Below are 25,656 nucleotides of genomic sequence, written 5' to 3' on the forward strand. Positions count from 1 at the left end.
GAGCATCTTCAACAAACTGTGCTGGCAAAACTGGATGTCAATCTGTAGAAGAATGAAAATAGATCCATATCTATCACCATGCACAAAACTCAAGTCCAAATGGATTAAAGACCTCAATATCAGTCCGAACACACTGAACCTGATAGAAGAGAAAGTGGGAAGTACTCTACAACACATGGGCACAGGAGATTGCTTCCTATGTATAACCCCAGCAGCACAGACATTAAAGGCATCATTGAATAAATGGGACCTCCTGAGACTGAGAAGCTTCTGTAAAGCAAAGGACACTGTCACTAAGACAAAAAGGGAACCCACTGACTGGGAGAAGATCTTCACCAACCCTGCAACTGACAAAGGTCTGATCTCCAAAATATATAAAGAACTCAAGAAATTAGACCGTAAAAGACTAATCAACCCAATTATAAAATGGGGCACTGAGCTGAACAGAGAATTCTCAACGGAAGAATTTCAAATGGCCAAAAAACACTTAAGGTCATGCTCAACTTCCTTAGCTATCAGGGAAATGCAAATTAAGACACTGCACTGTGCATCACCATCACTGTCCTGCCCATCACCATCACTGTGCTATGCGTCACCATTGTGTTGTGCATCATAAGCGCTGTGCTGCACGGCTTGAGTCATCATCATTACTCAAGGCCATGGTGCCTGAGCTTTGGATTTCTCTCTATCGTCTAGAGTGGGCTTGTGACCCAGAGTATAACATTTTAAGATACAAAGCAGATTTTCAGCGGACCCATAGAGAAAAGCCTTTGCCAAAGCATATATTTTTAAACAGGGATTTTCCTATTAAACGTCCCCAAGCTTTGTTAAACAGAAGTTCTCAGTGTACACAGTCTACACCTATTTCATAGGACTTAGAGGTACGTTACAGAGCCGCACGTGTGGTTCCGTGGAGGATGGTTTGTGGGGGGGTTTAAGGTCCTGGGGAAGGTAAAAGGAGGACAGTGGGGTGCAATGGGAAAGGAAGAGATGGGAAGAGATTGGAAGAGAGGGGAAGAGCTAAAATGTCAGCATATAGAAACACAGGATGAAAGGACAGATAGAGCCCCAGAAATTGTCCTACCATGGTTCAGAGTGATGTCACTGTGGATAAAGGCTATTGCCTCACAAACCTGCATTTAATCCCTGGGACCCATGGAAAGGTGAGAACTGACTCCTGAACGTTGTCCTCTGACTTCTCCATGTGAGATGTGTCATCTACCAGTGTCATCTACCAGTAATAATGCAATGAATACGTTCTACTTAAGAATCTGAAGCAGTTCAACATTGTTTTTAATAGATGGGTTATATTAACTACTTGCCAGCAGCTTGGATTCTAAGATGTGCAATGCTGTCTGAGGCTCAGGTATGCACCATTCCACAGCAGGCCTAGGGCCTATCGTCCAAGCGCTTGTCAATCAGGGATGCCCAACCCACAGTGCACACCACCTTCTCCTCCGCCTCACTCCAACAGTGCAGCTCAGAACGTGAAAAATGGCCCTGAAGAGAAAGCTCACAGTACAGATTCCAAAGGAAGAGAGGAGGAAGAAGAAGGAAGATGGAAGGAGGAGAAGGGAGAAGGCAGAGAAAAGGAAGAAGGAGGAAAAGGAGAAGGGCAAAAAGGAAAGAAAAAAGAAAGGGAGAGGGTGTGGGGGGTGTGGGGTGAGGGGGAGGATAGAGGAACAAGGCAAGAGAAAAAGCTCTTGCTAGGTGGTGTGGGCATACTACAGCTAGGGTAACGGATAATCTCGGTGTGACCTATCGGATACAACCAGTGCGCACCTATGACAGAAATGAACCCTGCCTCGCACCTCTTGTGCTCCTGTGAAGAAAGACAAGCAAAAACAAACTGGTATTTTATTCTGTGAGGAAAACTGACTTCACAGGAAACAAGTGCTAATGTGATGTCCCCAAGCCACAGTGGGAACAACACAGAAAACACCATCTTGAAAAAAGGGAAAGACAAGTCCTGGGGGTTCCTGGCTGATGTGTTTTGGGATACGAGGCTCAGGAGACAACCTTCCAGGACCGTGGTTGACACTGCTGTCGGGGGAAGGAAGTGGGCTCCACAAGCCTGCCACACGTTTACAAGGCAATTTTGGTAAAACAACAATGAAAACAAAAACAACAAACCACCAAGAAGTATCACAGGCTTATTACTTAAAAGTGGAGTTTAGGGTATCTGTGTATGTATAATCCTGCTCGAATACCCCTGGTCACTAGTTTATTTGGCCCTAAAAGGTTATAATGCAGGAAAATTATAAAAATGATAAGGAAAGGCCTTAAACTGGACCCTAGGTTTCCAGAATATAGGCTTAGAGACTGGCTGGAACTGGAATTATTTTCAGGGAATTTCACTTCCTCACAGCCTGTTTGTTAGTCAGAATAACTGAGCTCTTGCCTCTGGGCACTGCCGTCCTCCACCCAATCAGAGAGCAGGCCACTGGGGCTCTAAAACCACCAGCACTAACAAGACCAAACCCAACAACGTGACCCTTAGCTTCAGAAAAGGTCACTTTGTAATTAATCTTTCCTCGCCCTGTTCAGAATATGAACATTCCCCCACAGAGAGACCTTATTTTGACTTGTTCCCAGGGTGCTTAGAAATTTTCCCCCAAGCGGGCTTGCCATTGAAATTGTTTCTTGCGTTAAAATCCAATCTATTTCCTCTGAATGGCAAAGGCAAAGGCAAAAAAAAAAAAAAAAAGGTCTGAGCCAAAGAAAGTGCTTTATATTAAGCTCAGGACATTTTCACAGCTGAGAAAGGAAAGAATGAGCTTGCTTTGATTCCTGACTCGCCTTTAACCTCACCGTCACCTTCCAAACCCCCGTCAGACAGTGCAGGAATCCTTTCTTACTCTTTTATCAATATGTCTTTTATAGACTGATTTGTCAACCCATAGAGATCAAGGTGACACTCTGGGACATCTGCTCTCTCCTGGGTACAATTAGGTGATGTTCGTAACTAGGTCTGAACAGACCGCCAGCGAAAACTTCCTAAATACACAGCACTGACAGAAACATGTGTGCCTGTAAAGCACCTGTAGGACGGCGGTTCTCAACCTGTGGGCCACGACCCCTTTGGGGGTTGCATAGCACATAGCCTGCATATCATATTCACATTACAGTTCATAATAGTGGCAAAATTACAGTCACAAAGTGACAACAAAAATGATGTTGTGGCTGGGGTCACCACATGAAGAACTATATTAAAGGGTCACAGCATTAGAACGGCTGAGAACAGCTGCTATGGGGAACGTTAAACCCATTTGTTTATTTATCTGTCTATTTATTTGGGGGTGATAGAGTCTCACTACATAGCTCTGGCTCTCCTGGACCAAACTGGCTTTGAACTTACAGAGATCTGCCTGCTTCCCTCTGCCTCCCAAGTGCTGGGTTTAAAGTGTACATCACCACATCCGCTACACCCATAGCTTTCAAGGCTATCAACCCCCCCCCCCCCGGCCCCGAAAAGGTCATAAAAATCTATAGCTATTTCCATGGCATAAAATTTCCCTTTTTAATTGCACACTACATGCCTGGGATTGTGGGTTCAGTGACCGGGTGCTTGCTCAGCACGTATACAGTTCAATAGGTGGTTGTGTGTGTGTGTGTGGTTTTGTTTATTTGTTTGAGACAGGGTTTCACTATGTACCAGGCTATTTCCAACTCCCAAGTTCTGGGATCAGAGGTGTGCACTGCCACACCTCACAGATTTTTTTGTTTTAGGCAGATTTTTTTTTTTATGAGATTCATCTTGCCTGCATCCCAAATTGTCCTTGAACATGCTGTATGTCTAAGGATGACCTTGAGCTTCAGACCCTCCCTCTATTTTCTGAATGCTCAGATTACAGCTGTGTACAACTTTACTTGGTTTATGTGGTTCTGGGATCGAACCTAGGGCCTTAAACATGCCAGTCACATCCTGTGCCAACTGAGCTGCATTCCCAGGTCCAGTTCAGTAGATTTTTTAAAAAGTACATTCACAGCCGGTGGTATTGACACATGTCTTTTATCCCAGCACTTGGGAGGCAGAGACAGGCGGAGTTTGAGGCCAGCCTGGGCTACAGAATGAGTTCCAGGACAGGCACCAAAGCTACACAGAGAAACCGAGTCTCAAAAAACAAAACAAAACGTATATTTACAAAGTTGTATAACCATCACCAATACTTAATTTTAAGGTATTTTTATACCCCTAATGTCCATCTAATTGGTATGTGATCATACCTACTCCCAGACCTTAGCAACCACTATAGAACTTCCACTATAGAACTTTCTATTGATACGGATTTGCCTACTGAAGGCATTTCATACAAAGTGGAACCATACAGTGCATGACCTCTTTTGCCTGGCTTCTTTCAGTTAGCCCAGTACTTACATGGTCTGTCCATTTATTTAATTCCTTCTTATTGTTTATCAACACTACCCATTATTATGATGGACAGAGAATGACGGAACAGGAGACCCAATGTGTTTTTCTGGCCTTTGTGTGTGCACACACATGCTCATGCAATTTATACATTTGATCAGCTATTGAACATTGTATGGTTTGCCCTCTTTGCCTATTTCAACTATGAGCACTCATGTGCAAATTTTGCATAGATGCATTTTCTATAAAGAGAATTTCTGGCACATATTAAACTCTGTCTAAGCTCTGAGGAACTACCGACCTGCTTTCAAAGGACACTGTACCAATTGCATTCCCAATAGCAATGCGTAAGGGTTTGGGTTCCATTATTTGTACATCCTTGCCAATACCTGATCACTATTTTAGCCACCTTAGAGTGTGTGAAGTTGTATCTTATTGTGGTTTTCTGCAATGGCTAATGATTTTGAGTCTATTTCATGTATTTATTAGTCATCTCTGTATCTTCTTTGAAATCTAATGTCTATTTAAAATGTCTGTTTTTAAAATGAGCTAATTTTGCTCATTACTGAGTTATAAGAATTTTTTTGCATAGGCTAGATAGTCCCTATTATATATGATGAGCAAACATTTTTCTCTCACTCTTTTTTCTTTTTCTCTCCTCTACTTAAGAATGTACTTCTAGAAAGAACTGCAACAGTGAAAGCTGATACCTTGGTTTGTTTTCTTCTTCATCCATAGCTGTCTTATACATTATAGAACATGGTCATGGTATAGGTTGTAAGAAAGAACTATGAGCTCGTGGGTCATTAGGATTAACATAGTATAAATAGCTATCTTACCAAAATCCATCTACAGTTTCAAACACAATTCCCATCAAAATTCCAACACAATTCTTTACAGATCTTGAAAGAACAATACTCAATTACATATGGAAAAACAAAAACCTCAGTATACCCAAAACGATTCTGTATAATAAAAGAAATTCTGAAGGTATCACTATCCCTGGCTTCAAGCTCTACTACAGAGCTATAGTAATAAAAACAGCATGGTATTATCATAAAAACAGACACATTGATCAATGGAATCAAATTGAAGACCCAAACATAAGTCCACACACCTATGGACACTTGATTTTGATAAAGAAGCCAAAATTATACAATGGTAAAAAGAAAGCATCTTCAACAAATGGTGCCGGCATAACGGGATATCAGCATGTAGAAGAATGCAAATAGATCCACATCTATCACCTTGCAGAAAACTTAAGTCCAAGCAGATCAAAAACCTCAACATAAATTCTGTCACACTGAACCTGATAGAAAAGAAAGTGGGGAACAGCTTTGAACATATTGGCACAGGAGACAACTTCCTGAACAAAACACCAGTAGCACAGACACTAAGGTTGACAATTAACAAATGGCACCTCATGTAACTGAAATGCTTCTGAAAGACAAAGAACTCTGTCAGTAGGACAAAATGGCAGCCTACAGAATGGAAAAAGATCTTCACCAACCCCACATTTGACAGAGGGTTAATCTCCAAAAGATATAAAGAACTCAAGAAACTAAACTAGACAGCAAAAGTAATTCAATTAAAAAATTAGGGTACAGACCTCTCAACAGAACAATCTCAAATTGCAGAAAAACCCTTAAAGAAATGTTCAGCATCCTTGGCCATCAGGGAACGCAAATCAAAACGACTCTGAGATTCCATCTTTAACCTGTCAGAATGGCTAAGATCAAAACACAAATGACAACTTATGCTGGGGAGGATGTAGAGCAAGGGGAACACTCCTCCACTGATTGTGGGAATGTAAACTTGGAAATCGTATATCAGCTTCTCAGAAAAATGGCAATCAATCTACCTCAAGACCGGGCTATATCACTCTTGGGCATATACTTGAAGGCTGCTCAATCATGCCACAAGGAAACTTGTTCAACTATGTTCATAGCAATTTTATTTGTAATAGCCAGAACCTGGACACAACCTAGATGCCCCTCAATTGAAAAAAAGGATAAAGAAAATGTGATGCATTTATACAATGGAGCATTACTTAGATGTTAAAAACAATGACATCAAGAAATTTTCAGGCAAATGGATGCAATTAGAAAAAAATAATCATCCTGAGTAAGGTAACCCAGACCCAAAAAGACAAACAAGGTATGCACTCACTCATAAGTGGACATTAGCTGTAAAGGATAACCACACTACAATCCACAGACCCAGACAGGCAGGTAACAAGGAGAATCCAACAGGGACACACAGATCTCCCTGGGAAGGGGAAATCGAGGAGATCTCCTGGGTGGATTGGGGTGGGTGGGGATGGGAACTTGAGGGATCAGGCTTGGGGATGGGCAGAGGGGTTTTATGAGGCAGGTAAAGAAGCCCGATGCAAGGGAAACTCCCGTGAGTCTACAAGGATGGCCTCAGCTAACTTTCCTGGCAGCAAGGGATGCATAGTCTGAACACGCCATCCCCTGTGATGGGATTGGTGACTACCCAGGTTGTCATCAGAGAGCCTTCATCTAGTGACTGATGGAGGCAGAGTCAGAGACTCAAGCAAGGCCAAACACTGGGCCAAGCTTTGGGAGTTCTACTGAGGAGAGGGAAGAAAGACTGTAGGATCCAGAGGAATAGGGACATTCGAGGAAAACCCACAGAAACAACTAGCCTGGCTCATGGGAACTCTGAACCAACAACCAGGGAGCCTGCATGGGACAGGTAGTAGCTTGGTCTATAGTGGGACTCCGGGCAATGGGAAAGGGGGTGTCCCCGATGCTCTGGCTCTTGGGAACCTGTTCCTCAGGCTGGACTGCCTTGCCCACACTCAGTGCAGGGGAGATGCCTGGTCTTATGGCAGCTTGATATGCCATGCTGTGCTGATGCCCATGGGGGCTGTCCCTTTCTGAGCAAACAGGCAGGAGGGGTGGGGTTGATGAGGGAGTGAGGAGGAAGCGGGAGACAGTGGGAGGTTATGGTCTGGATGTAAAATAAATGGTTACATTTTAAAAAGAAAGTACTATGAGAATCCATGGCTTTTGCGTGAATAGATGTGACAAATGCCCGCCGTCCTCATGCCTGTTTTCCTCATCTTTAAGACAGGGGTGACCTACACGGGGTTGTGGTAAGGGAGAGGCTGAGAATACACGCAGACAGTCCTGTGACACTCCTCAGTTATCACTGGAATTCTAAAAATAAATAATAAAAATTGCAGACATGTTTCCACTGTTTAGCACCCATCAGCTCATGCACAGGTGTTTCCATTGTAACACTGGTTTGGGCAACTTAATAAGAGAGAGTGGTTTACCTCAGCTGAGTATTTTGTGAAGAGGCCTGTGTGACCAATGTTCTCTAAGAACACCGCGTGAGCAGTGTTCTGTAAGCACACCGCGTGAGCAGCGCTCTGTAAGGACACCATGTGAACAGTGTTCCGTAAGCACACCGCGAGAGCAGTGTTCTGTATGCACACCACATGAGCAGCGTTGTGTAAGCACACCGTGTGAGCAATGCTCTGTAGGCACACCACGTGAGCGGTGTTCTGTATGCACAGGGCGTGAGCAGTGTTCTGTATGCACACCGTGAGAGCAGTGCTCTGTAAGCACACCACATGAGCAGTGTTCTGTAAGCTCACTGCGAGAGCAGTGCTCTGTATGCACACCACGTGAACATTCGGGGATGCCATGGCAGTTAATTTGATGGTAATCTGAGGTATGAGTGAGAGGAGTTTTCTAGATTAAGTTAATTAAAGCGGGAAGGTCTACTCTAAGTGTGAGCAACATCGTTCCATGAGAGGCACTTCCAGACTGGACCAAAAGGACAAAGGGCACACCAGCATTGATCCTGTCATGCTTCCTGACTGTGAATTCAATGTGACCACCCCCGCAGATGCAGCCTGCCATCCCTGCCTTCACGGATTGTACCTTCAAGCCATGAGCCTTCCCTGAGGCTGCTCTGTCAGATATTTCTCACAGTGACAAGGAAAACAGCTAATAACCCTGCCACCTCATATCTCATCCTGTGATGTCCTAATGCTTCGTAGGAACAATCTCAGAAGAGGAGAAAGCACTACTCACGCTCTGGCTTTAACTGTCCGAGGATGGAGTTCTCGCCTCTGCACATGGTTCTGAAAACATGGAAAGGTATAGTTACGGAGGGTCCAGCAACCAAGTCTAACAACAATACCTGGGGATGTAACCCTAACCCAAGCAAATGGGACAAGTACTTTCCTGAGACAACACTGTGCCCATTTTCAAAAGTTAAAACTGCAGTAGGATATATTTTTTTTTGGAATGTTACTGAAAAGACACAGTGAGAGTCAATGGGAGAGCTATAAAACTGAGATCAGAGTTCAGAAAGAGAGATGGGCTGTGAATGAACTTTCCCTTAGAAAAATCTGTGACAGCAAAGATTTAGGAGTCTTCATAAGAGCATTTATAAAATCATCCTACGTTCTGAGGTGAAAAGGGCAGACTCTTATCAGAACATCAAGAAGTAAGCAGACTATTATAAAGTCTAAATTTATTATAAAGTCTAAATTAATATTTTAAAAAAAAACCCTTAGACTGGGTTGTTTCCATCAAGTCAACCAAAAAAACCTATAACTGTGAAAAACCAAGCCTTAAATAACCAGCTCTGCTGATGAGTTCTGCCCCTCAAGACTGTTAAATATGGATGCCTCTAAATAGTGGGGAAGCCAGGAGCCTTGAGGCCGTCCCTCCCCAGGAGCTATCACAGTCAGAGACGGGGAGACATTTTCTTCAGTGGTGTAGCCGTGGGAAGACACTCAAGATCCTACAAACTACCTGTCATGTAGGCTCCTACTGCACAGAACTCTAATGGAGTTCACTGGAGAGAGGAGGGGGAGAGGGGAGGGGGGGAGAGAGAGAGATGGGGGAGGGAGAGGGAAAGATTAGGGAACAGGGTAAGGGATGGCCTGAGAGGGGACCAAAGAGCAAATATGGTTAAAATCGTAAGCATGTAAGAAAATGTTATAATGAAAATTCATTTGTTTATACTAATTACTCTAGTAATTAGTATATGCTAATAAAAACTTTAAAAATGGAGAATATTTGAGCTGGATGCTAATGAAAACGTGTATTAAAAAGGAAAAAACCGAAATTCTATGTTCCATTTGCCTACTGTGTGAATGTAATTAAACTACATCTATGCCTGGGAAGACTGCTATTGCCCAAGCCTACACCAGCAAACAGACATGTTTTTGCATAAGAAAAGGTTCCATTTGCTGAACAACAGCCAAACGTGCATTTCATCCACGTTCAAAAATCAAAAACAGTCATAGGAAATACAACTGACAAAATTCCAAGAGTAATATTTGAATTGCCACGAAAGCAGATAGAAAGCAATTAAACATCATGTTACCGACATGCTCAAAAAACATTTTTGGCTATGTACTAAGTCCAAGTATGTAGAAGAAAGGTGGTCACTGTAACCAGGTGAATTTAGCCCTGGGATGCCAGCATCAGCACCAATGCTTACTTCAAACCCTGGCAGATATACAGACACAAGCTGGAGGAGTCAGTGAAAGAAAGAAACCAACTGCTGGGCATGGCGATGCATGCCTTTATCCCACGCAGGAAGACCTGTGTTCATCCCCAGCACTGCCAACAGGCATGGCGGCACACACTTATAATCACAGCACTCGGGAGGTATGGAAAGATCAGACGTTCAGAGCCATCCTCAGCTATAGCGAGTTCAAAGCCAGCCTGGGCCATATGAGGCTTGATATCAAACACGACCACAACCCCACCCATTGGGGCCCTCAGACCGTGTTACCGGAATCAGCTGGGGTTCCCTGATGCCAAGTATGGGGCACATAACTCTCCACCCAAGTGTGACCAAGGCCCTGAGACTTCTCTCTTCGGTCTCATTAAAGTCTCATTCTTCCCTCCCACCCCAAAAAGGAAGACAAGAAAAGTGTGAAACTAAAAAAGAAATCTTCCAGTTCTCATCTTCACTCTGCCTGACTGGAGGCTGCGAAACATTTCTTGTTTCAATTCTCCCTACTTACTGAAAAGAATAAAGGGATTGTGGCATAAAGATATTTTCCATTAATATTATGCATTAAAAATTAATATAAGAAGGCACTAGCTGGGCATTCAGGAGGCAGAGGTGGGGGTATCTCTGAAGCTCAAGGCCAGTCATTTATTTGCATAGCAAGTTCCTTGCGGCCGGGGCTACACAATGAGAACCAGGAGGAGAGAGGGCACACTTCATCATGTATGACTGTAACATTTGAATTTTATCGCTTCGTAAAGACTAAGGTTTGAAAGTAAAATACTGATCAACTATGCAGAAATCCTGCAGCTCCCTCCCAGGCTCCCGTGCCTGATGCAGAGATCGGAGCAGAGGGTTGGAGTCCGGGCACACCTGTAGTTGAAATGCATTATCGCCTGTAGCGCGTTCCCTCCGCCTGTGGAAATGTCCCCTTCGAATCCCGGCAGCAGCGGTATCACAATGTACACCCGGTATCTCTGGCCTTCCCTGCAAAACCACGTGCACAGAAATGCACAGAAAGAAAAACAAGTATCAATTACATCACCAGTCAAGCAGGTCCCAGGGCTTTCTGGACAATGTAAATCATTCCACACCACCTCCTGTGCTCAGCCTTCATGGCTCTTGGATCCCAGCTATCACTGTGGAGTGTCAAGCTGAGCGATAAACCCGGTTTGGCAGTAAAGTGGGAATTGTGTCTGCTTTCTCTTCTATACTCATGGCCCTTGGCAGGACAGAAGACAGTTTAAAATAAATCTTGCCGGTTCTTGTGGAAGAGGGTGTAGCAAGTGGCTTTCAACAAGTTTAGGGAAAAAATGCTATCAACAATGTGTGTGTGTGTGTGTGTGAAATTTTAAGTCAGTTCCTATTTTATTGAAATATATGTTTCCATATGTGTAGATAAAGATAGAGAGGCATATATAAAACAAATTACAGCCATAGGGATTCAGTCCATAGCTTGGCAAGTTGTAGGCATTCCATTTACAACTGTGGGGTTCCTAAGACACACAGGAGCAAGCACACAGGATACAGTATATTTCCCCAAACAGAGCCCTTATCATTGTTTAGGAATCCTAAGGGTCCAGCCACCATGGATTCTTCAAGAATTCTAAGTGACTAGTATTAACTTTTATTTTAATTTTTAAAATATTTACGTGTGTGTGTGTGTGTGTGTGTGTGAGAACAACTTGTGAGTCCAGGGGCTCAAACTCAGAATATCAGTCTAGGCAGCAAGCACCTTTACTGATTAGGTCACCCCCGTGGCCCTTATTTTATTTTTAAAAATGTAATTGTTTTTATGGTGTGCATGGGTCGTGGCCACACATACACTACAGCCAATGTATGGAGATTAGAGGGCAACTTCATGCAGCTGGTTCTCTCCTTACATCCTTACATGGGTTCCAAGACTGAACTAAGGTCACCAGGCTTGTTGGCAAGTTCCTTTTCCCGGTGAGCCAGCCCCAGACAGTTTTCGTTTTTAAATCCCCAGCATATATAGCGCAGTATCTCTAGGCCACCTTCCAAAGGATAACGATAGATACAACAAGCAGAAAATGTAGCTCTCTTTCGGTGTGTGCTCAGAAACCCAGACTGTTATGCTGATAGGCATTTATGACCTTTAGCTCTGAGGTAGGACACTGTGATAGACAAAGGTCATGATGAAGAATAGTTCAGTTTAGAGTCAGGGGCAACCCCTCTCATAATGTTTTGTGTAAGTTTCAGATTTGGCGGCAGCTGTCCATGGCCCCAGGTTGGATAGCCCTCAAGGCAACATTTACTGTGAGAGTAGCAGACTGTGATAGCCTCCGGAACTGTTTGGAGAACACACAGGAAGAAGAGAAAGCTTGGGAATGAATGGAGAAGCGTCACAGTGCGCAAACAGTTGGCTTGAGCACATTTTCGCTGCTGGTTAATTCTCATACGTCATCCTGCTTAAACCTTTTATAACACTGAATTGCCGGAGTTTATCTTCTTAGGAACGGCAGAAGTGCCCCTTCCGTGAGAACTTCCACTATTCTGATGGCTCAGATCTGACCAGTGGGCCTGAATGTCCGTGTATTCACAGCAGTGTATGCCAAGTGACTGGAGTCAGCTGGGCTGGGCTGCCTTAGCCGGGCTGAGAAATGAGGCATTAGAAGGAGGCTGCTGTAATGGCAAGGATTACTCACTAGATGGCAAACATAGTTTGGGTTGAGAAGAATACAGAGACCTTGTGAACAGACCTAGTTATCTGCTCGATTAGGAGAGAAGGCAAGATCTTTAAATGGTAAACAGGAACCGGGAAAAGAGCAGGAAGCCCCAAGCCATTTTCCCAGAGCAGCATTTAAAAACCCATACACACACGCAAATAGACATTTAAGGACCAAGAAAGGCACTATAAATAGTCCAAAGACTCCACTGCTTTTCCAGTTAAAATCATACTGTAGTGAGATTTTCCACAATCACCCCAGCAATGTCCACCATACCCCACCCAACCCTTTCTAAAAAAATTTGGCTCCTCAGCTCCTAGCCCAGGGCAGACTTCACTTATAGGTCACCTTCATCTATGAAACTTCCTGACACAGCAGTCAGAACCGGGTCACACTGGCCTCTTCCTTCCCACAGACGGTGGCCCTGGGCTCTGGGCCTCAAGGCCTGGGCTGAGGGCTGATCTGCTCCAACACAAGGGTGCATGTCCACATACCTTTCTATTTTGGGAGCGTTCAATATACGACCCACATTCTCAGCGACTACTGTTGGCTGCTGAGGGTGGGGTCAGGTTAGAAGAGTGTTTCAGTGAAGAATAAGTCAAGCTGTACTTGATGTTTTTTCTTTAATTATGTTTATCTTGAATTTTCATTATGGTAAATATATGACATGAAAATTGGGCATTTGGCCACTGTAAGTACATGATTCTTCATTATTAATTGTGTTCATAATTTTATGTGACGACTATCTTCCCTATTCAGTGCTTTTCATCATCTTCATCTCCCTGGTGATCTCTGGGGACTTTCTGTTTTTATGAATTGCCTGTATGGATTTTGCATATAAGTGTCCTTTGGGTCTAACTTGTTTTTCTTCACATAGTACCCTCAAGGTCCATCCATACGACAGCATGTGTCAGTGGCCCTTTCCCCTTGTGGCTGGACAGTATTCTGTGTTGTGTATACACTTTCGTTTGCTGGTGGGCAGTCGGTTTGTCTTTGCCTTGTGGCTATTGAGAATAAAGCTGCTACCAATATTGCATTATTAGGCAGAGCATGGTGGTACACACATTTAATCCCAGCACTCAGAGGCAGGCCCACGCCTGGGCGTTCCAGGCTGCACTGGTCTACATAGAGAGTTCTAGACTACTAGTCCAAACAGAGTAAAAGACCCACCTCAAAAAACAAACAAACAAAAAAACCCACCAAAACAAAAACAAAGTCAATCTTGGCACATCAAGTCCATTTGACTCATTTTCAGTCCTTTTTGGATACACACTCAAGAATGGAAATATTGAGTCATATGGTTATTCTCTGTTTAGTACTCCAAGGAGCCAAAAACAAAATCAGACTTTCCAGTGAGTAACACCGTGTAAAACCTAAGAGGATTACACAGATAAAATAACAAAACCTTTCCCCTACTTTTGGCCCCACTCGGTGACCTCCGTGGTCCTGTGGATGCAGTCCTGGTGAAGGCTTTTCTGAATGTTGTTGTCTTACCATTCAACAGTAAACCTCGCACCTCTTCAATGAGAGCCCATCAGGGGCATGGCAGTCCTCTGCATAGCTGATCCTTGATGCAGGAATCTAAATTGCTTCTGACTTTGTAAAAAGTATGTGAAACTATTACACACGCTGTGCAACACAAATCCCTCTGTTGCAAAGATTCCAGTCTCTCTGGAAACATGGCGCCCCCAGAGCCCAGCAGCCAGCAGGGAAGGAGTCCCTCACATGTGAAAGGACTACTTTTTAAAGCAATTGAGAGCTGGTGGGAAACAGGCCATGAGTAACGACCTGTCAAGTAGGCGATTGCTTCACCCACTTGAATTAAGATACCATTTTATAAAATTCCCATCTTCAAGAGTCTGGTTAAAATGAGTTTTTCCTTTAAAATTCATGAACTCGCCGGGCGGTGGTGGCGCACGCCTTTAATCCCAGCACTTGGGAGGCAGAGGCAGGCGGATCTCTGTGAGTTCGAGACCAGCCTGGTCTACAAGAGCTAGTTCCAGGATAGGCTCCAAAACCACAGAGAAACCCTGTCTCGAAAAACCAAAAAATAAATAAATAAATAAATAAATAAATAAATAAATAAATAAAATTCATGAACTCTTACGGCAATGTGACATATAAGGGCTAGACACTGGAAAGCAATGTTCAGCCATAGGAAGACAACTAAGTTACCTTATCGCTGCGAGAACCACTCAAGGGAAAAATCGTTCAGGTACCATGTTGAAAATGACCCAAGCAAACCAATTAGACAATGTAAACATGGCAGCTAATCTTGAAATGCCCAGTATAACCTCTTACATGTGCTTTGTGCCTGGAACTGTGAAGCAGGCGTTGCTCCTAGGGTGCCAAGGCAGAAAGGAGCCCACGCACAAGATGGGCACTTTCAGAATGAGGGGGCTAGACGAAGACCCTAAGAGCTGAGGCAGGGGATAAAGAGTTAAGAAAGGGGCTGGAGAGGTGGCTCAGGGGTTAGGGATGTGTACTGCTCCTCTAAAGGAGTTGGGGTTCCAGCACCCCAAGTCAGATGGAGGCTCACAGCAGCCTGTAACTCTAGTTCCAGAGGATCCTACACCTTATGCCCCCTTCTGGACCCTGTAGAAACTGCACTCACGTGCAAATCCCTACAGAGAGACACATGCTACATAAAAATAGGTCTTGCTGGACCATGGTGCTCACTCCTTCAATCTCAGCACTCAGGAGGCAGAGGCAGATGGATCTGAGTTTGAGGCCAGCCTGGTCTACAGAGTGAGTCCCAGGACAGCCAGAGATACACAGAGAAACCCTGCCCCCCCCCCAAAAAAAGTAGGTCTTTTTTAAAAAATTAAAAATAAAAGAAGTAAGAGTAAGCTAGTGAAAACGGTTCGCCCATTCTGAGCAAACCTCCAGAGGAAACAGTGCAGGCCCCAGCCACTTCCGTTTTATTTATTTTATATGATTCTTTTTACATTTATTTGTGTGTTTGTAAGTTTTCATGTGTGAGAGAATGCATTTGCATGTATCTACATATGTGTGTGGAAGCCAGAAGTCATTGTTGGGAACAGGTGTCATTGTCTGGAACCTTGTCCACCTTGTCTCATGGGCTTGGAGCTTGTCAATTGGCCTAGGTCGTCAGTGATTCCCAGGGGTTCGGCTGTCTCTGCGGCCCCCAGCGCCGGGGTTAGATGTTTGTACTCTCATGCCCAGCCTTTTGCAGTAGGCTTGGGGATTAAACTCAGTCTTCGTGCTTCTCAATCTTCTGCTTTACTAACGGAGCTCCCTCGGGCCCATGGGCGTGGGTTATGGAAGATAACTATTCTAAGGCTATTGCTGTAAATCTGTTTGCATCTTTAAAAGCAGAGTAGTGGCCACAAGGAGGCTGCAGTCTCTCCAGTCCCCTCCTGTTCTTTCGAATGAGACCCTTGCCCTCTTAATCCTTCCTCCCTGATGCCTGAGCCCTTGGGTTAGAAGCTGTTAGCTCACAGCTGTGTCTCAGGACCTTAGCAAAGCCCCAAAGAGACTCAGCGTGCTTCTGTAGCCATGAGCAGTTGGGGCAGGAGGTTCGTTACTGAACTGAGAGGCACTGAGGATAGGAACTGTGCCACAAATGGGAGTGATTGCAGCTGGGGCTCCTAAGGACCTTTTACAGAGGGACTGTTAGTTAGTGGTGGGGTCAGTCATGCTGGACTTAGATCTGCTGCCTCTTGAAAGTTCAGGACATAACCTTTTGAATTTCATGTTGGGCTAATCCTTAAGATGCAATAAATCTTTCTGACCACCGCCTTATTGGTAGATGAGGGAACTGACTAAAATCTAGCAGCCTGCTAGAAATGTCCACATGACCTAACGCTGATCTTTATCAACTCTATGAGAGGTCGTGTAATCTGGGATAGATCGCTAGACCCAACACACAAAGCAGCAAACTTTGAAACGTAAGAATGTTGGGTTAGCCCAGCATACCTGAGTTCAACTTTATCCCAGGCTTGATAACATTTGAAAAGACATATCCTCCAAAAGAGACCCCACGCAGTCACTTATTAAGCCCAACTGTTCTCCACCAACCCCACCCTAGTCAGGACACAAAGTCAGGCTCAAAATGATTGTTGGCTCCAGCCTTAGGCTCCTTTTTATATCTACATGCTGAGAAGACCATTCATAAGATTGTTTGGAATAAAATAAAGGCAATAAAATGATCTCAAACAAAACTCTGCCAGGATTTGTTGTCATCCATGCCCTGATGTAACCTCTTCTCTAAAAATGTTCTAGGGCTTGGAAAATACCCTACAAGGGGGAAAAGAAGGAAGGAAGGAAGGAAGGAAGGAAGGAAGGAAGGAAGGAAGGAAGGAAGGAAGGAAGGAAGGAAGGAGAAAAAGAAAGAAGAAAGAAAAAAAAAGCTAGCAATTGTCATACCGAAAATGTTTTCCCTTCTTTTTCTGATAACTGCAGCTCCAATCCCTCAGCACGCCACTTCTGCACCCAGTCTGGCATGCCTTTTGACAACACAAAATTACAGGATATGAAAATTGTAGGGTAGAGATAGCATCTAACTGAAAGAAACTTTAGCCATCAAATGCTTTAAAAACAAAATATTTGTATGGTTTTAAATAAATAGCTTTCTTGGCTTTTTTGAAATCTTAACTATTAAAACTATCTGCTTCCTTAGAGACAAGGGACAATCGGAAGCCTGGTGCTGAGGAGCAGAAGCTAAAGTCCTGGGACCCATCTATGATTCTTATGGCTGGACCAAACACTGACAAAGGCTACTTAAGAGCGTGTCTTAGATAGAGTTTCTATTGCTGTGGAGAGACACCATGGCCACAGCAACTCCTTTAAAGGAAAACACTGAATTGAGGCGGTGATTAACAGCTCAGAGATTCAGTCCATTATCATCATGGTGGGGAGCATGGCAGCGTGCAGATAGACATGGTGTTGGCTGCATCTTGTTCAGAAGGCAAAAGGAACTGGACTAAGCCACTGGGTAGTATACTGAGCATATTTGAGACTTCAAAGCCTGCCTGCACAGTGACAGTCTTCCTCCAACAAGACTACATTGTAAATCTCCAACCAGGCCACACCTCCTAACAGTGCCACTCCCTTATAAGATTATAGAATTAATTACCTTCAAACTACCACAGGAAGCATCTTATTTTTGCTTACAGTATGACAACACACAGTCCACCATGGTGGGGAGGGCTCACAGCTCATCCTGGTGGGGAGGACATGGTGGCAGAAATCTAAACCAGTGGTCACATTGCCTCTTCAATCAGAAAACAGAATGAACAGGAAGTAGGGCCAGGTTATAAAACTTCAAGCTCTGAGTTGGGGGTGTGACTCACGTGGCAGAATGCTTACTCCGCATGCATAAAGCCTTGGTTGGATTCTTAACCCTGCATAAATCAGGTCTGGTATCACATGACAAGTTCCACCCAAGACTTGAGGGGTGGAAAGAAGATCAGAAATTCAAGGTCATCCTTGGCTAACACAGTGATATCAAGGTCATCAACCCTGACTACAAAAAACTGTCTCAAACCACCAGCCCCACCGCTACATTAACTCTTACACACAGTGGCCCACTGCCTCCAGGGAGGTTCTGCCTCTAAAGGACCCACAACCCAAAACAACACCATGGATAGGTGTCCACGTGTTCAGACATACGAGCCTATGGGAGACATTTCATAGCACCTGCTGACAGGCTTTGGGTCCCACTCCCCCATGGGTAGGCTTGTGTGAGTTACTTAGTCTCAGCTGCCTGCTCTCTAGGGTGAGGCATTACGTATCCAGCCCCACAAAGTTGAGAAAAGCACCTACCAGAAGGACTCAAAAATGGCCCTTAACAGTTTAATTAAAATTAAAGTTACGGCTTTTGTATCACCCAAGAATGACAGGGCAGACAGCAGCTGACACAAGGCAAAACCGGACTGAACGGAGAGGACAGTGCCGGCAAGCTCCTCCCATCTTATGATGCCATCTCAAGGAGAAACCCAGGCAAGATGTCCCGTGGGTGAGGATGCTGGATCCCAAGCCTGACAACCTGAGCTCAATAGCAAGACCTATGTGGTGGAAGGAGAGAACGGACTCCCACAAGTTGTCCTCTTATCTCTGCATATGTACTGTGGCATGTGTGTAACTTCACACACACACACAAATAAATAAACACGTAAATAAATAAATGCAATAAAAGCTTTTTAAAAAGAGAGATCGAAAATCAGTTGGAAAGAGAAATCTGCTATAGTCCCGGCAGGTTCTCCAAAGGCAGAACAAAGTTGTGAGCCAGTGGTTGAAAACAAAAGTAAGGAGTTGTTTGTTTTTTTTTAATTAAAAATATTGGTTTTTTTTTTTTAAAGCAAGTTTGAATCTATAGTAATGCACCCAACAATTTAAAATAGGGATGATTAAACTCTTTTTGGTGGGAATCTTTGTTTCTGGCACAGATAAGAATTTTGATTTAGCCGTTATGACTCTTTATACTTTTGATTTAGAGTGTGTAGTGTGTTTCCAGATGACGACGGCCCTGGAATGCTATAATGATTTCACATTAACTGGTGCTTCGTCACCTAACTGACACCATAAACACTCACATAGATGCTTCATAGTTCTCTTTGTTGGTGAAGAAACAGCATTAGAAAAACACAGAGCAACAGACTGCAAAGGTCACATAAGTCCCCAGACAGCTGGCTCCAAGGACACTAGAGTTCACGACTGGTCACTGCTCACAGTAGCCTTTTACTTGCGTGCGCCAACTTCCCCAGGTGTAAGAATCATCTGAGAAGGTCAAACAATTTTTAAAAACTATGTATTTTTAAAGCAGCTTCACGATGCAGTTTCGATGCCATCTCGTTCTAACAGACGCATGAAGTAAACTGCCACTGTCACTGTACATCAGATTTCTGGTGACAATCATGTGAGATGCACTCTCTCATCGCCTGGCTGTCTACCAAGGCAGGGAAATTTTGCATGTCAAAAGAGGCAGGCCTGAGATTGTCCCCAGAACCCATTCACTCATGACACACAACGCCCTAAAGGGTTTCTGTCTAGATCAGTTGGCATCGTCTTTCCCTTAGGTTACTAGGTTGTGGTGTGACAGACATGGTTTGAAATAGAGGGCCATGACTTATCCTGCCTGCCCAGACACATTCGAATTGTCAAAGGTATGTTTCAAGTACGGTGGGAGACAGGCTGAGGTATTAGAGCAGACATGTTGTTCCCCTGGCTCCTCCTTGTTTACTGTGGAATGAACTTGGGTGTGGGACTCCAGGTCATGGAACACAGCACGGAGACCTGGCAGAATCCTGTTTCTGGGGAGAATGTTGGCTGTGGGAAAGGAAGTAAATGGCTCTGGGGAGCTGGGATGAGGTTCCGTTCCAACGCTGGCAGAGGGAGCTGGCACCTGGGGGAATTCCATCTACCCGAGGTGGGAGGGTCCTGGCCAAGGGCCCACATTCCTCTGTCAGACCTGGCGGTGGGCTGTCACTTCCCTGACCTTGCTTTATACTCCTGCCTTGTCGTCCTCCAGCCACTGAAGCAGGCCTGCTGCGAGGAATGTGTCTTTGGCAAGGGAGATCTATGAAGGAAGAGAAAGAGCAAGGCCCAGGCCACTACTACGGAACAAAACAGGCAGCCTGCGAATGGGGCTTGGTCTTCTGCCTTGACCTTGTCTAGGAAAACCAGCCCACAGTCTTCAAATAATTAAGTAAAATCAAGCTGTGCAATCGGAGACACACTGCCTTCCACACTCCTATCGCCTCCCGGATCCACTCACAGAAATGCTGGGAAATGCGGAATGAGAAAATATCATGAATTCCTTCCCTCTCTAAAATACTAGAACTTCGGGAATATTCCAGTTCTTCAGGTGCAAACTGAAATGACAGAAGACAATGGTCTTGGGCTGCAGTAACAGCTCAGTCACGGAGGTCCTTGTCCTGCAGACATGGTGGCCTGGCCCAATCAATCCCCAGAGCTCATAACTTCAAAAAGCTAGATGTGAGGGTATATAACCCCAATCCCATGGACACAGAAGCATCTTCGAGGCTGACTGGCCACCCAGCTTGTCGATTTTGTGAAGTTTAGGCTAGTGAGAGACTACCTCAAAAGGGAGGGAGGGAGGGAGGGAGGGAGGGAGGGAGGGAGGGAGGGAGGGAGGAAGGGAAGGGAGACGGAGGAATATAGGAAGGGAGGAAGGAAGGAAGGAAGAAAAAAGGGATAGGTAGATAATTAGATGATAGATAGATAGATAGATAGATAGATAGATAGATAGATAGGCAAATGAAAAGATCAATGTTGACCTGTTTTTTTTTTTTGTTTTGTTTTGTTTTTGAGACAGAGTCTCTGCGTAGTCTGTTGGCCTGGAACTATATACACCAGACTGGCCTTGAACTCACATGCACCACCATCCCTGGCTTAACTTAAATGTTTTATTTAAATATCAGTCTTGTTTGTTTTTTTTTTTTAATTTAAATCTTTCTCTTGGGCATATTTTTTTCAACTGAGTTCATTTGCCTTCCCTACTTGGTTTGAAGTACTGACAACAATAGGTCATATTCTCAAGCGTTTCTGAGGTGAATACTTACATTTTCATCAGTTATTCAGTCTTGTCTAGTGATAGCCCACAGCACCTGAGGAATGGGAGCTGAAGCTATCCTCTGGCCTACACACACACACACACACATGCACACATACATACACACACATACACACACATACACACACACATACACACACACATACACACACACACATACACGCACACATACACACACACATACACACACACATACACGCACACATACATACACACACGCACACATACATACACACACATACACGCACACATACATACACACACATACACGCACACATACATACACACACGCACACATACACACACATACATGCACACATACATACACACACACACGCACACACACATACATACACACACACACACACTCACCTTCACATGCACACATATACACAGAAACACATTCTCTCAAACTCCTAAACTACTCAGCCCAATCTTGCAGGTACCTATGCACTATTGGGTGCTACCGAGAGCAGTGAAGTTCTAGCTCATCCAGTTACAGTTATTAGCTAATCACAGTTCCACAGTTCACAATCCACCATTCACTGCGATGAACTCACTCACTAACTTCACATTTTTCTGTGATTTTACTTCAACTTCCTAAGACCATGTTTTGTTTTCTCCTTATGCCGAATGTGCTTTCTAAATAAAGCAGGCAGTCCTGCATCAATGAGATGCCAAAACTGACAGAAAAACAAGGCACTTTTCAAACTCCCTAATTGCTCCAGATAGTAGGGGGGGCAGGGAGGTGAGAAACCTCTGCGTACACACGTATGTCCACCTACAAGCGAGGCTGTTGATGAATCCTCGCAGCAACAGATGCTATGGTGACTTCAGGAGGCGTCCAGAGGGTACAGGCTGTCCTTGTGTTCCAGATGATGACCACACCATCTTGTCCATGCCTGGGGCCATCTTTGCAGCCATATACAATCTGGTGGCCTTCCTGTAGGAAACTGTACCCAGCAAATGTGAAGCTGAGACAAACTGGGCAGTTTTCCAGACACCTGATGGTGATTCTAACACGCAGTGGAGAGTGAGGCCTGCTGAGCAGACCACAAGAGGCACAGAATGCAGGGAGGCCCAGACCCCCTCAGCATTGGGGTGAGATGGCCATCCCCACTGCTGACTCACAGTGATGTCCTTTTACCCAGATTTTACCCTCCATAGGCCAAAGGAAACTGCCTCATTTGTTCCCACTCTCTGGGATCAGTATGTGTGTTAATGACTGGCGAAGGGGAAAGAGCCATAGAGGCCTACCCCAGTTACTACCTCCATACAAGGAAGCCCCATGGGGTGAATGGACCGTTCTTCCTAGCCAGCTATGGATCGTGTTTGCCTGCTATGAGGAAACACTTGGTCCTTCAAAATTCCAAATTGCTGAAAAGCAACCTAGACAAGTGTGATAGTTAATATCGACTGATTTCTGGGCATGCCTGGAAGAGTCACTAGATTAGGTCCATTGACATGGAAATGCCCACTGTGAGTGAAGGCAGCACCATTCCATGGACTGGGGCTGTGGACTGAGTTCAAACAGGGAAGCGAGCTGAGTGTCAGTGTTCACCCCGCTTCCTGACTTCAGATGGAAGGCAGGTATCACTTAACATCCTGCCACACCCCCTACTTCTCATCTTGCTATGCCCCCCACTTCGCATCCTGCCATGCCCCCCACTTCGCATCTGCCATGCCCCCCACTTCGCATCCCGCCATGCCCCCCACTTTGCATTCCGCCATGCCTCCCCCCACTTCACATCCTGGCATGCCCCCCACTTTGCATCTTGCCATGCCCCCCACTTCACATCCCGCCATGCCCCCCAACTTAGCACCCCACCATGCCCCCCAACTTTGCATTCCGCCATGTCTCCCCCACTTTGCATCCTGCCATGCCCCCCGCTTCGCATCCTGCCATGCCTCCCCACGGTGGTGGACTGTATCTTCACACCATGAGATAAAGCAAAGTCTTCCTGCCTTAATCTGCTTTGGTTGGTATTTTTTTGCCACAAGAAAAGTAAATAACATAATTTATCGAACATCCACAACTACAAGACCCACTTTCACAAGTGTGAAGATTCAATAAGATAATGTAAATAAAAACTATGAAACAGATAAAATATTAATAGTTACCATTAAGATGTCCTTCATTCTAAAATCACTACATATTATATGAAAAAAAAGTTGTAAAAAGGGTTAGAATCTTGCCAGTAAGCCACGATTTCATGGTGAACACAGATTAATAGAAATTGGTTAGATCATGATGTGAGAGTTAGCCAATAAGAAGCTAGAGGTAATGGGCCAGGCAGTAATTTAATTAATACAATTTCTGTGTGGTTATTTCAGGTATAAACTAGCTGGGTGGGAAGGAACAAGGCCCCTCCCCCTGCTCCTTTGAACATGTGGCCATAGTCTGTCCAATCAACCATGCTGGCTGTAAATCTACATCCACAAACACAGTGAAGGTGGACCACTAACTCACACAAGATACAAAATACCTCAGAGTGAATCAAAGACACAAATAGTAACAGATAAAACAAAAAGAATTATTGGGACAGCAAGATAGCTCGGTGGGCATGTGTGCACCTACACAAACGCGCACACACACATACACACACACCAAACTAAAAAAAAAAAATAACATTTTTTAAATAAAAAAATTTCTAGAAGTAAATATTCCTAAAAGGCTGGCAGAGACCAGGTGCTCGCTGCCAATCCTGACCACCTGAGTTGGATTCCTGGGCCCCACGTGGTAGGAGAAGAGAGCACAGCGCTTGCCTCTGTGCTCCACACTGGACCGTGGCATGTGCTGTGTGTGGGTGCACCATGGGCATACATGTGCAATAGTGGTGTTATTAAAGTAAACAGACAATGAAAAGGGCTAGGCCAGCTACTCTGTGACTGCACCGAGCTGTTGAACTGCTCACTTCACTGCAAGACTGCACAGTATATGGATATGATTAGAATAAGGGTGTTGGGAAATAAATCCATGACCTAAAGAAATATGACATTTGGAAATGAGAATTTAAATATAGCTCTGTGGCAACGTTTTCTGTCCGCTCTGCTTTGTTTGTGTGAGCATAGTTCACTATCTGCCATGAACTAACTCAGAACATAAGCCCCACATGTGGGAAAAAGGCAGGCCAGGAAGCAAGATAAACTGAATATTTCTCAGCAACTGACTCACAAGACAGCTAAGAGGAGTCCATTTTCAACACAAGCCTTTGTGGCCACCTCCTCAGAGAAGCAGGAGCAGCTACAGCAGTTTGGTTGGAATGTCCCTTCAAAGTGAACCTTACCTGTGGGCTTTCAGGATTCTCTGGGCAATAGCATCGCCCACCTTGTTGAACACGACTTTGTCATCGGCACAGCTTATGAAAAATTGGTTCTGTGAGAAAAATAGGACACTTGGGTAAGGCTGTGTTTTCTCTGGGAATTGTGTAGAGTGAGGGAACCAATACTATATAGGTGACAGGGAAAATGGCTCACACAAGGTATGTGTGCATGGTCATGTGTATGGGCACATGTGTTTGTACTAGTCAGCGTGTCCGTGTGTGTGGGCACATGTGTTTGTGCTGGTCAGCGTGTCCGTGTGTGTGGGCACATGTGTTTGTGCTGGTCAGCGTGTCCATGTGTGTGGGCACATGTGTTTATGCTGGTCAGAGTACCCATGTCTGGGAAGGAGGAAGTTGATTCCTCCCAGTCCTGCACAGATCACTGAGGAAGCAGGATGTGATCTGCCAACTGAAAAAGGTACTGAGCCATATGGCAAAAATAGATCAGAATAATGGGTTAATATAAGTCATAAGAGCTAATAAGAAGCCTGACCTAATGGGCCAATCAGCTTTATAACCTATAGAGATCTCTGTGTGATTTTCTTTGGGGCTTGCCGGCTGTGGGGAACTGGGCAGGACAGAAACCCCCAACGAGCAGGATGCTCATGTTACACCCATGTTGCATAGTCATGTGTGTGTCTATATGTGTTTTGTGCTGGTCAGAGTGCCCATGTTGCATGGTCATGTGTATGTGCACATGTCTGTGTATCTGTGTGTGTATGTATGTATATATATGTATACCGTTATATGTATCTTTTGTGCACGTATATCATGTATATGATATACCATATACATTATATCAAATCTATTTTGTGTGTACATATCTATTAATAAAATAGAATGAAAAGAGGTTTATTTCAAGTACTTCTGTTATTCATAGATCTATAAAACATTCTCCAACACTATTGTCAGAAAATAACTCCATTATTATCCTAATGATACAAAGGATTTTTATTGCTGCATAAAAGAATGTTAAAAATAACCAATAAGTATCATGAGTTCTGCTTATTGAAATTACAATACAACTGTATTTTTTTTAAACAAATCATCTCAAGGAATACCTTGAAGTATGATAGCAATACCATTTTTTTGAGTTCACAAGATTTTACGCAGCAAGGCACAAATAGGCACGATGCCTTTAGGAGACAACTTGCAGGAAGGCATTGTGCAGAATCTCTTCTGGGAATATGATTCAAACAACTCTTGCCA

At 44.3% G+C, this 25,656-nt stretch overlaps 1 protein-coding gene across 5 annotated transcripts in view; it reads right to left on the reverse strand.

Moving 5' to 3' along the window:
* The window catches only part of Pld1 (phospholipase D1), a 208,851-nt gene that overhangs the window by 32,321 nt on the left and 150,874 nt on the right, over window positions 1–25,656 (reverse strand). For 4 of the 5 annotated variants that reach the window (XM_057756858.1, XM_057756859.1, XM_057756860.1 and 1 more), the window contains 3 exons: window positions 24,412–24,500; window positions 10,754–10,867; window positions 8,440–8,489 (listed from right to left, as the gene is read on the reverse strand). In XM_057756858.1, the coding sequence (XP_057612841.1) occupies window positions 8,440–8,489; window positions 10,754–10,867; window positions 24,412–24,500 (253 nt within the window). The remainder of the gene's footprint in view (window positions 1–8,439; window positions 8,490–10,753; window positions 10,868–24,411; window positions 24,501–25,656) is intronic. The other variant, XM_057756861.1, reaches the window with a different exon arrangement.

The sequence above is a fragment of the Chionomys nivalis genome, chromosome 24 (assembly GCF_950005125.1).
Source record: "Chionomys nivalis chromosome 24, mChiNiv1.1, whole genome shotgun sequence".
NCBI classification, from domain to species: Eukaryota; Metazoa; Chordata; class Mammalia; order Rodentia; family Cricetidae; genus Chionomys; species Chionomys nivalis.